Here is a 13,411-nt window from a genome sequence, read left to right on the forward strand (position 1 = left end):
CCAGGGTTATCCTTCAATATACCTCAACTTTTCATTTTTATTTATTCAGTCAAATTAAACAATACATGAAAAATAATTCCATCTCACTGTCACTAAAGTAAGCCTATGAGGCTCTGGAAAAGATAAATGTTCCTATAAAAACTAATTGCAAAAGAAGTGTATGTGTTAATGACTATTTTCCTTTTAATGGCAGGTTAGTTTTTGTGTTCTCCATATGATATAATACAAATATTATTATAGGGTTATTAATATTTTCAGAAGGTGTGTTTTCTTCTTCTGACTTCTCGGCAGTAATCGTTATGCAAAAGGTTATAGGTCATTTAGACATACGTTACAACACGATAATATAATCTATAAGGGTTAATTGTCATTGTATAATTCTGTAATTCTGTCTGAATTGTTTGGTTAAGGTTTAAGTTCACATAGGCCCCTACGCAAACATAGATGTTTAGTGTGGTGATAAATTACACTTTACATCTAGATGATATGTTTTAAAATGATCAAACTTTAAGGAAAATCAATGACGAAGCAAACAATAGAAATTCAATCCCTGTGTTTTATTTGCTCTTTAAAACAGTTCAGTTTCATTTGGAAGTGTCCCATGTCTGAGGCAGTTTTGAAATTACATTTCAGTGGTGAAGCAGAAAGGTTTCCATTTATCTTTATAAAATTGACCTAGCTAGCTACAGCCTATATTTGTTTCATCTTATTCATTTATTAAAAATGTATATCATGTCTTTTACACTGTGTATATTATACATACTTATGATATAAAAAGTGTGAGCTTTGAGCATTGAATCCTAATCAACCAGTGAAATAACCCGAATAACCTATGTGTTATTGGGGTTTTGAACAGCGCTATCGTAAAGTGATGGTGCAGAAAGTTCAAGTTACAAGTGGAGGCAGGGTGAGAGACATGACCCACCACGCTTCCTATAAATAGTACATGGAGCCATGAAGGAGAGGTGTAAGATAGGACACAAACCTAAAACAGCATTAACACTATTCTTAAAAGTTAATATGTTATAAACACCTCAAACCCCACTGAGGTAAGAATCTTTCAATAATAATAGTGAAACATTGCGACCGATGCATTGAGGTTGACGTGCTGATCCAGCAACACTACTGTGATGTTTGATTAGTGATACAAGTCTCCATATAGCCCACTACTTTTGTGCAAAGAACAAGTTCCCAGGATGTGCGTTGGACAGGCTGATTATTGGTCAACATTTAATATCATGTTTAGTCCTCCTGACACTGAGTTACCTTAACCAACACATTCTGTAATCAAATACTTAAAAACTCTGGTGGTTACAAGATCTAAAATAAACAAGAGCATTCCAAGTGTTTTGCAATATAACTACAAAGTGCAAACAAATAAATACATCAGTCTCCAATACAATACATCTGAAAGTCCCTTTATGTTCTCAGTTTATGTTCATAATGAGACTTCTCTATCACTTAGCAGAGAATAGGCATTTTTGTCTACTCAGAACAACATCCTGCAAAGTGATTGAAAAAACATTCATGCATTAGAAGCATTATGCAAATACACACATAAGCTTTAAGCACATTTCATATTAACATAACATCAACTGCTGCAGATGAAGAGCCAGTTGCAAAATCTCTGGTTTGTTAAGAAGGCACCGCTCACTACACTGTTCTCACAATTTGTTAGAGAAACCAAGAATTAGAGTAGGGGGTCATTTAATGTAGTGGGCACAAAAATACTGAATACTTTTATATTAATCTGGTGTATTTTCCAGTTCAATCCACATCCACTTGTCCAGATGTTAGAAAGAGGCTCTATTTCTCAAAGACGAAGAACGACAAGCCACGATCCCCATCGTTACGTCAAAGATCTATATTAATGAACTAAACTGGACAACATCATCTGTCATTGTTTGAAAATGATTAAAGCTACAATGATTCCTCTGACCAGATGGCATTCAACTCAACACAAGTGTTGGATTAAATGAAGCAAATGTTACAATCGTTGACATTTTTTTTGCATTACAAATAGGAGAAAAAGCCAAAAATAAGAACATGACATGGAAAAGAAACTGCTCAAAATTGCTGCTACTTTTCAGCTGTTTCTCCCTGTCCATGCTGTAGCTCTGCTTTGCCTCTACAAGTAGCCTTAACTCAACTATATTCTCAACAGCTCCCCCAAGCTCAAAGTATCACAAAATAATACACTATCCATACTTACCATATGAAAATATAACAGTATAAATGATAAATCAGCATCATAGTGGGTTACATTCCTGAGTTGTACCTCAGAAGGTACACTTCCATTCATTTCATACAGAAGGACCTAAAACAGAGGTCAGCAATGTCAGCAGATCCCAAAACTGGAGGTGCAGTTACATGGTAGAGCCACCATGGGGTGCTCTTGTATATTGTGCAACACAGGCAGTAGAGTCAGGTGGGCGTGTTGTGGTGTGATGGGCCAGATGTTAGTCTTGGCAAACACGTTTTCAATGATCGTGAAAGATTGCCAGGACCAATTAGACAACTAAACCAGTGTAGTAACCCTGCTCCCCAAAAGAGTGACTCAAAACCATGCTCAAAACCTCCCACTGTCTCTCTATCTGTCCATTTCCTTAATATGTCTCTGAGGTATCTAATCTGTATAGTAGCACTCATCTCAATCTTGATCATTTTTAAATGTCTAGGCGATCACTTGACTTGTTCCTGCTCTGGACTTTCCTTACCTCTCCAATTGCAGTAAACAATGCAACTTCGTATGATGTATCCCAACACTGACCCCATTTCCTTGGTTGGCCCATTCCTATACCCGTCTTACCCTCTCTATGAGCCTGTCTTTTAAGCCACTGGGTCAACTTCCTCCTCTATTCTCTTAAGGACTCCTGTCCTACAGGTTCAGTTGTAGTGGAGATGTTCTGCCAGGGATTGCCTTCTGGTCGGAGAGGATGGACACTCGGGGTCTTTGCCAGGCTCTTTATCGGAGGAGATTAGCTCCAGAGCCACTTCGTTCTCATAGCAGAATGACGAGCGTGAGCCGTGAATGCACTTCTGCTCGACCAACTCTTTAGCGCTGCATGAAGGGGTGTCCGGGATCTCATATGTCCGATGAAAGAATGAGTAGTCCACCTGGAAAAATGGCAGAAGACTTTTTAATACGCATAAGGTTACAAGTTGAGAGTCGAAAGCCAGGCTAGCAGCTCTGTGAGGCTGTATTTGGGTATAACAGTGCTATTCTCACAATAATAATATTGACATGCTGTTATTTAGAAATGCAATGGTACAGTTTATGTGTTCAACATCTAAGTGTTATATGTTAGCATGCTAACATTAGCTATTTAGCACTAACCATGGGTACAACAAGTGCAACTGTGGCTGATGGGGTTGTCTGATTAGTTATCCGGTCAAATGTCAATAAATGCAAAAGAAAGTTGATCCATTTTCTTTGTTTCGGAAACTTAAAGTTTTTGTCCACAATACATTAATTATTACACAAACCTATTATCAAGATTGTTACAGATTCATTGAATAGTAGACTACTAATCGATTCATCTTTGCAGCTCTATTTTGCAGACCATAAACCAAAGTAATGGACATGCCCTAATTAATATGCAACATCCTTTCCCCCCCCTGTACAGTTCATCTCTACTAACTTCCTTTCTGACCTGGTAGCAGTCTTTCCTCTCGAAGAGCACTGGTTCGAATCGGTGTCCCCAGGTAATTTCAGAAGCCAGATATGAGCTACGGCACTGTGTGGTCATGGCTGTGGCCTCCACCATGCCCTCAAGTATGACCACCACCTCCAATTCAGAATCATTCTCCAGAGTCTTTCGGTCAATCTCAAAGAAGGGTGACTCGTCATCAATCTCATGGACTATTGTCACTGGCGAGACCAAGAAGATGCGGTCTGTGCCGTTATCAAAACCCACGTTGATGTCCATATTGTCCAGCGGGAGGAACTCTCCCTCTTCTGTCACCCGAGGCTGAAATTGAGAATGGAGAAAAGTCACAATTGGATATATTAAGCCTTAGACATAGCATGTTGTTATGCTGCACATTTTCATATGTGGGAAAATATTGAATGGAGGCTAGAACCTATTTAATAATGAATCAAATTAGCAAGAAGCCGGGGTCACGTGATCAACCGAAGTGAAATCAAACCTTTATTCTGGCTATAAAATGCAACTCAGTTGTAAAGAAAACGGGGGATTGATCGGAAACCTTGAATATTGTCAATGGACATTTTAAATACACTTTAAGATACACCATCCCCAAGGTCATCTTTAGAACATATCTGAACCTGACGCAAAAGCTTAGTATTAGGTTACTTTAGTCATACATAGGCTTAACACTCACCCAACTCTTACTATGGAACAATATCCAGACCCAGCCTTTAGAATTGTATTTCTTTGATCCTCGCAAACTTAATCCCATCTGCCCAGGGTGAACTTTGATATGGTCGTGCTATTAAAAGGGATCAAATTGTCTATGCTCTAGTCCTAATATTCCACAGAGTTTACCCTCCGGACAGCTCTGGCAGCATAAACAGTTATACACAGCGTGGGTGATGACAAACATTCATAGTAAACATGTTTTAAAGTACCCAGACTGTATGGTAAACATCAGCATAATTACAGTACAATCACCTAACTCACATACAGCAGACATAAGGGGAAATGAGATGACGAAGGACAATGGCTCTCAGTTAAAGAATTGTGGGCAAGTTAATCCATGGTAAATCTTCCTAACCCCTGAGGGGAAATAAAACAAGCTCTCATTAACTACGGTCCACAGAATACAGGCCAGATGGTCTAAGCGCTCTCTCTTTCTCTCCACTGCAACCTTTTTCCCTCTACCGCTATCTCTCTAAACAAATTAAATTTTCTTTTTGGTAAATTGGTTTACGTCTGCTTTAGCATCTCCAATTGACATCATGTAACTTAAAATAGAAAAGCTTTCCTCTTTTGATAATTGCCAAACTTTCTGGCGTCTCTATTTCCTATCATGGTAATGATCTCCCTTCACTTACCTTCAGTAGTTGTGCTCGAACATGTGCTTCTACCAGGTGGCTCTTGCGTAGGTTTCCGACCCTCCACATCATACAGAGTTTCCCATCCCTCATCGCCACCACAGCTGTTTCAGAGAAAACCAGTGTCTCGTTGCGCTTCTTGGGCTTAGCAATCTTTGCCATAACTGCCCCGATGATGAAGGCGTCAATAATGCAGCCCACAATGCACTGCAAAATGACCGCAATCACCGCCAGGGGACATTCTTCGGTCACACTTCTGAAGCCGTAACCAATGGATGTCTGCGTCTCCAAGGAGAATAGAAAGGCTGCCATGAAGCTGTTCACCTGGAGGAAGCATTTCTCCTCCAACACTGCCTCTCTATCAGACTCTCCTCCGGACCCGGCCTCTCCTGATCCTGGAGAGGAACCTGAGCTGGGGGTTAGCCGAATGGAGAAGTCCCCATGCATGGAGGCAATGAGCCAGAAGACAAATCCAAAGAGTAGCCAGGAGAGAAGGAAGGAGAGGGTGAAGATGACAAGCATCCAGCGCCAGCGGATGTCCACACAGGTTGTGAAGAGGTCGCTGAGGTAGCGCTGGCCCCTCTCGCTCATGTTGACGAAGGTGACGTTGCAGCGTCCGTCCTTGCCCACAAAGCGTTGTCGGGGCCTGCGGCTGGAGCGCCTGGTTCGCCGGCGGTTGGTAGTGGAGGGGGAAGAGAGCGATTCTTGGTCCGAGGATGAACGGACCTTTCCTCTTCCCCCTACACTACTGCCTCTTGCACTCCTTAGTGCCGAGCACATTCCTCCTGCTCTCACCCCGCCTTCTCCTGCATCTCCCCCGACTCCAATGGCACTCTGCCTCCGTACATTGTTGGTGTTGCTCTGGAGTGGTAGAGGTATGCCGTTTAGGGCATGGGTCGGGGATAGGCTGGTTGGGGTCGCTGACCCCGTTGGACTCCCCCCTGCCCAAGCCGTATCGGCAGCACTCTGTGCCAGCCTCATGACCTCCTCCTCCTCCACTGGCCCATCAACCACAGCACTGAAGCGCCGCTTCACACGTGCTGCTCCCATCATGTATAATAAAGTGTCCTCCCTCGTATGGTGAACAGTAACTGTATTCCTCAGTGTTGCCTTGATTTGATTGTTGATGTGCATGTAAGCTCCTTGATACTATCAGTTCAGTATGTAGTGCTAACAATGCAGTCCGTCTTTCAGTCCTTAATGAAGAGACAACTGCAAGTCCAAAGAGGCAAATGGTAACCAGAGGATAATGCCCTCCAAGACCATTGATCAGTCACTTACTTTCCCCAAAGTGTAAGTATCTCCCAGTAGATTCTATCTTTTCAGTAATAGATTCCACAGCAAACAGTGTGGGCTTTCTTGAAGTAGGGTTCATGGGTGCATCAATTAACAACAAATATCCTTAAATCATACTCCCTGAGCGAGGCGAGCTGAAAAGAAGAATGTCAGCAGCAGTCCGAGGAGTCTTATCACTGTGACCCACAGTTTACAATAATGTCTAGGAGTGGTGTGGCCTGATTGATCACGAAAGCATGCAGGATTGGTTCAGTTCAAAACAAGCCTCAAGCAGGTATAAGGTAACAAAAGCTTTAAACTGATAATGCAATCGGGTAGCAGGTTGAAGGATGACATGTAAAGGATATACAGCTTGATACAGGGTTCTTACTGTGACAAGATGCATACAGACAGATCAATGCAAGAGATTAACTTAAAATGGGATGATATGATAAAAACATGTTCAACATGCAGTCAGAAAAGAAAGAAAAAACATGCCAATTCTTACAATGAGTTTTCTCCAGTTTCATAATCCCTTGGGATGGGTATGAGGAAACAAAGAGTACAGGTCTTTCAGTACACTCAAACGCCTACTATCATCAATGACTATTCAGTGCAAATATATATTTGATAAAGCATTGAGGATACTACAAACAATTGTGTTACAGTGTTACATTTCAGTTGCCAAGAAAATGTCAGCTTTGGCCAACAAGAGCATCCCAACTTGAAGAGGCATGTCTGGTTGCTACTTCCTTTTTGATCATGTCACTGCTTTTACAATTTCACATTTTCTTTCCAATGGTCTATACATCTGTATGAAGGCCATTGTCAGTTTTTTTGCGGGATGTTTTACTGACTGAATAATATTGACCTGAACTACAGTGGTGTTATCACCTGCTACACTTAGTCTTTCAGAGCAGACATACCTCATTACAGCTCAGCATTAGGGCTAAGAAATCGCATTTACCTGACAAAAGATAGGATGAGAAGAAAAGAGAGTTTACTTTGACCAATCTCCAACACTACTTAAGTTTTAAGCTTCAAGTCACATTGAGAGTAAAGGTAAGAATACAGGTCACCTTAGGAAGTGCTCTATGATCGAGGCGGGGCACCAAAGTGGATAGATCAGGTGTGTGCCACAGAAGGAGAAGTGCTGCGAACTAAAGGGGCTGAGAGCGTAAGTGGGCTTTTGGTTTGTAGTTTGTACTCATCATCGGTGTTTGAACTAGGTAAAAAAGGCAACATGAACATGAGAGGATTTCAATAAACAAAATAGAAGATTTTCATTGTCAAAAACATGGATGAGCATAGAAAATTCCTTAATATAAAGTCCCAATTCTTGAAAACCGATTTGAAAATGTGTCAAAAATCAAAAGCTATGCTTGTATATTTAGTATTTGCCTTGCCCAACCATTTCAGGAGAACTCTTCCACGTATCCCTGACAAGAACACAGAGTTTCACATACTTGTTGGAAAAGTAGACTATACACATAACCCTGCACTGTGGTGAGAACAATCCACTGCTATAACGGTACAAATAAAGAAGCCATTTTCTTCAACCAGTTACAGCAGGGAGGACAAAAGTCTACAACAAATGGAAATGGGGAAAGAGATCCCTCCTGAAGTGTGAAGTGACATAAGGGTTCATCTTGGCTTATGTTGACCTCTCTTTATGACACATGTTCAGTGTAAAGCCATTGATCTTTGGAGAAAAGTCAAGGAAAGAGTCTGCTGGTTTTCCGTACTCTTTACCAAGATGTTGCCGTTTGATTTTCCTTTGACAGTCTTGAAACAAAAAGAGAATAACAATTAAAGGCGAGGTAAAACATTTAAAACTGCTGAAACAGATGCTTCAGTAGTTATCCTTTTGTGTCAAAAGAGACCTTTCTCTCTTGAAATCACTGAATATATTCACATTTGATATCAATTCAAATCTTAAACACACTGTAAACAGTATAATGTACCTTTTAGTTACGCTCTTATTCAGTCCTTGCATTGGTACTGGACGCGTTAGTCATTCCTTTTCACATGAAGAACCAAATTCCATCACGACAAAGGAAAACACGTGCCCAGATGTGAAAGCATGGAGCCTGGGAAGAGAAAAGGACAGAAATAATAACATAATTTTCCATTTCTATCTTATGAAAACAATTCTGTACCTTAAGGGCAGAAATCAGTTTCAAAGCATACACCATTTTAAGCTTGGGCATTCTGAAGTGCAGCTGTTATTCATCAAAATATATTTCTATGTACTGATGGATGTAAGTTCATAGAGAAAACTGTCCCATTACCAAAAAGGACTGACCTTCAGTTAGGAAACCAAGTGGTACAGGATGACCTTTCTTTGATAAACAAGTATTGGTGGATCAAAGCCAATGGACTTGAAGAATTGGAGGGGATTTATTTGGGCCAATGTTGAGACTGGGAATGTAGTTCAGATGAAGGACTGAGATAAACTGGACTGGTTGGGGGGGAAGAGGTCGTATGTCTTGCAGGGGAGATGGCGATATGCTGTGGATTACAGCTGCGCTCGTGATTTTGGTAATCTCACCGGTGGTCTAACTAATCCCTTGAGGATTTACGTAAGAGCCACTACACAAGGTGGCAAGGATATCATAAAGTATGTTTCTATTTATACACATAGAAGATATGAATATGATGTGGGGAAAAGTATGATATACTATTGTATGATATAAACCAACAAATGTAACTGTCTACAAATGCTGACTTGTAAATACAGTGTTTAGCTTGAGTTGCTTTCACTAGAATTTGAAACATGTCCTCGTGTTCTACATCGATGAATACAAAAAACAGCATCCTTTTGGCCACTGTAATTGAAAGAGTCTGCTGCTTAACTGTCAACTAATGTGTGGATCATCATGCTGGTGTGATGTCATAAGATCTGGCGATGAGAGGGGAGATGAGAAACCACTCATTTAATGCATGAAAAGGCGATAAAACTTCTAACAAATGTACTTTCTTTGGGTAAAAAGAATGCAAACCAGTACAGGATTTGCATAATTATACTAAATAAAGTACCTAAACTTTTATTAAACTGCTAAATGTAGTAAAAGTTGTAATACGTTAGGTACCTTATTAACTAGACAAGAAATTGTAAATGGTGGAACAATATATGAAGTAAACTCAGATTGAACCGAGAGATCTTTTAAGGTCTTTCCCATGAAATAATAAAGACAGACTTTCCAAGACTTATGTTGCTCAATGTTCAGTTAATGAACAGATGTGTGAGTAGGCAGTCCTGACCTTGAGGTCTCTACTGTAGCTCCTGCCAATGCTACATAATGAACACGTTCTCAGGTCTGCCATCTCCGTGATTGGGTTGAAGTGTCGCTGGACAACTGACGACAGTAGCTGGAGGAGGTGATGAGGGGTGTGTGTGTGTGTGTGTGTGTGTGTGTGTGTGTGTGTGTGTGTGTGTGTGTGTGTGTGTGTGTGTGCAATGTGAGGGGTAAATGTGTCCTTATCCTGGCGAGGTGACAAATGTCTCAAATAACTTCTCATATAAGAACCTGCAGGGCTGTGTGGGAAAACACATGTGAAGCTTCACAGTGTCAGGCGATCAGAGCAGTTCTGGTCTGCAGTCCTGCCTCGTTTATGATAAATGCTGAAACATGTTTTCTAATGTTTGATCTTCTAATGTTTGTCGGTCCTTCTAAAAACCAGATCCTTTGCAGCAAACACCAGACTCTTATATTATGTACGGGTTGACACTTGAGGGCAAACCAAATACAATTACCTTCAACATTTTTGTTTTACTTGTGTGAATATATATTTTTGAGGGTATAACAGTGTTTTGCATTTTATTGAGTACACATTTGACATGTTGGGAGAGGCATTGATAATCACAACCAATCAGGTGGAGATAGGGTCATTAGTAAACCCCTATAGATCAGGGGCCGTATTCACAAAGGATCTTAGGGCTAAAAGTAGCTCCTAACTGGAGAATTTAGGAGAAACTCCTAAACATAATGGGCGCGTCAGTCTTAAATTTAGGACTCCTAATTTTATTCACTAAGAGCAATTCACAAAGTATTTTAGGCCTAAAAGTAGCACCTAAGTCTGGGAGAGCTTAAAAGTCCTCGAGAGGACTCCTAACTCAGTAAGACCTATTCACAAAGAATCTGAAAATGGCTGAGAGATGAAATGTTTTGGAGACAATGGAAGACTGTGAATTGATCAAGAGATATAGGCTAAATCGTGAGGGTATCAAACTTGTTGTGGAATTAGTGCGGGATGCAATAACATCCCCGAGTAACAGGAATAACCCGATTAGTCTGGAAATAAAATGTTTGGCAACACTACGATATTTAGCAACAGGGAAAATGCAACTTTGCAATGCCGACGATTTAGGAATATCGCAACCATCAGTCAGCCGTGCCATAAACCAAACCATCAACGCGCTCTCTAGACCACATATCATCCAACAGTTTATCCGGTTTCCTTTGGACAATCAACAACTACACAGGATCAAAGCCAACTTCATGGCAATTGCAGGTATGCCCGGTGTGGTCGGTGCTATCGACGGGACGCACATAAAAATAATTGCGCCATCAAAAGATGAGGACGTGTTCGTCAATAGAAAGAAAGTACATTCCATCAACACGCAGATTGTTTTCATTCATCATGATAGGGGGACTTGAACGGCGGTATGGGCTGTTATTGAAAGTGTTTAAGTGCTGGAAATATGCTCATTGGATAATAGTTTGCAGGGTGCTTTTAATTGCCTCCTTGATTTAATGCAATTTACGTATTTTTATTGTTTGCTCTCTCTCTTTAACGTGCATATACAACGTCATTATCGTGGTCTGCACAAACTTGTCATCATGCGTGTATTCTGCTAACTGCACTGTCCATAACTATTTGATAGGAATACATTTCTAGCCTAGGCTATTTCCTTGTTTTAGTGGGCTCGTTTGTGGGATGTTGCGGATGAGTTTCACCGAGACCGCCCGCTCTGAACAACCAATCACCGTACTGACCGCTTCTAAACTCATGCACGAGAATCGACGTAATCCATAGCAACGGCGCGTCACTCTTAGTTCACTCTTAGTGATTTATCCTTAGTATGAGTAGGTCTCAGCGGCTTTGTGAATAACTTTTAAGAAAAAACTCCTACGTAAAATGTTTGAGCGCGAGTTAGGAGCACTCCTAGCGGTAAGATAAAATGCTTTGTGAATAGGCTACTGCCCCAGATCATCATATTTTTTCCCCTCTTTCTTTTAAGTTGATTTTGTGAACAGTATGTTTTTAACAGTTGATTACCCTGAACTTTAAGTATAATTCAACTGAAAAACCAATACTTTTTTTTTTTTTTTAAATCGTTTTATTTCGATGATGTTGTTTTCATAATCGTTGCAAGCCAAAATCGCAATTGCGATTAAAATATGATTAATTGATCAGCCCTAATGTTTTGTAGTCTTTCATCTACAGATTAAATGACAATGAAAACAATACCTAACTTGCAACTCGTTCTATAATATGTAGCTGCTTCCTGATAATATAAAGTAGTTTATATCACAAATGAATGTAAACTTTAACTTGGCAACATGATATCCTAGCAATGAAAATATCAGAAAAGTTATTCATCATCCAGGTGATCATCTTCCATCATCCATTGTAGATTATATTTGAATATAGTCCCTGAGGTTTGAGCAAAACGGACCACAAACAGCTGTCTGATTGTTTAACAACTCGCTGGTTACAATAAGCAAGCATTTCCAAACAAATACAGAAACAGATCTTCCTTGACGATCATTTTTAGAGTTCTTCTGCTAAATGACATAAATCCACTTTCATTACCGCCATCTTTTTTCATAGTGAGTCTTCTCACCACGTATGCCGCCTCTCTATAGCACCTCCCATGTCCTCTTTCTATCCAGATTATCTGACCATATTAAGGTGTTATGTGGTCAGATTAGATTTGCAGGGAATATGATTTGAGTGTCATTGAAATAGACACTGAATAAACCGTGTTCTTCATTTTGTCACTCTCCGCGTGTCATGGAATCAGCCCCATTTCCGGTTCTTATTTAAAAAAACACAAGATAATACTGATCTGTCGTATTTAATACATCATTAACTTTGAATGAATGGTTTCCCTGGAGGGAATCTGATCAACAACGCAGACACGATGTACTGTGTGTAATGAAACCCTAAAGGTTGACCCCCTACATTGTGATGTCACACTACACTGTGAACTCATCGATACTGGCAATTGATCGGCGCTGGTTAGAAACCAGGACACTGACTGGATCTCTCTCACAGTGTCACATGGCTCTATGCAAAATCTCTACTTTTATTTCATTTTAAATTCAAGTATTCTATTAAATGTAACTCTATAAGGCATATTTTTATGATGTTTAATGTGCACAAAGGGGGATACTGCAACAGCTGACATAGCATATCAAACAAATGCCCAGTGACGTTACAAAACGGCAGTGACCTTTGGCTTATTGCCTTTTCAGATCAATAGGGTAGTGAAGTGTGATATGGAGGCATCACTCATACGTCGCAGGAGCTGCAGCTGAACAACAAACAGTAAAGGTGTTACGTCATAACTGAACATTAGGTTGCATAATATTTTAAATACATGCCAATTACTGAAAAAAGTGTATGGTTGAAAGGATCATAACAGTGTTTTGTATTCAAAATACAATTAAATAATTGTATTGAGTGTCTTCAGACAAATAATCCATCACATGGTGGTATTTCTCCAAGTGTGTAAGTAAGTAGTGTTAATTATATCTTCCACAAAAGTATGAATTTGAAATGTCCAGAAACGAGTAAAATAAAAACGGATTGTATATGATTAGTGTTGGTGAATTTGGTATCCCTCCCTCACCCTAATATGGTCTAAAACACAAATCGGTCCTCACAAAGATAGATGGATGCACACACACACACACACACACACACACACACACACACACACACACACACACACACACACACACACACACACACACACACACACACACACACACACACACACTCTTGGTCTTTCTCTCTTTCGTGAAAACATCTAATAAGTGTGGCGTCACCTTGGCACCAGGCCTTATTCCATCTAATTGAAACTTTTCTGCCGCCACCAATCCGCCC

At 40.2% G+C, this 13,411-nt stretch overlaps 1 protein-coding gene across 1 annotated transcript; it reads right to left on the reverse strand.

Annotated features, from left to right (window-relative positions):
• Positions 1 to 602: 602 nt before the first annotated feature.
• kcnj14 (potassium inwardly rectifying channel subfamily J member 14) lies at positions 603 to 6,233 on the reverse strand. Its single transcript, XM_010775551.1, has 3 exons — positions 5,018 to 6,233; positions 3,654 to 3,971; positions 603 to 3,117 (listed from the first exon to the last, which is right to left on the reverse strand). The coding sequence occupies exons 1-3, from the start codon at positions 6,149 to 6,151 to the stop codon at positions 2,887 to 2,889; spliced, it is 1,683 nt and encodes a 560-aa protein (XP_010773853.1). The 5' UTR covers positions 6,152 to 6,233; the 3' UTR covers positions 603 to 2,886.
• Positions 6,234 to 13,411: the final 7,178 nt, after the last annotated feature.

Source organism: Notothenia coriiceps, unplaced genomic scaffold, assembly GCF_000735185.1.
Source record: "Notothenia coriiceps isolate Sejong01 unplaced genomic scaffold, NC01 NC01_scaffold00015801, whole genome shotgun sequence".
Classification (NCBI taxonomy): Eukaryota; Metazoa; Chordata; class Actinopteri; order Perciformes; family Nototheniidae; genus Notothenia; species Notothenia coriiceps.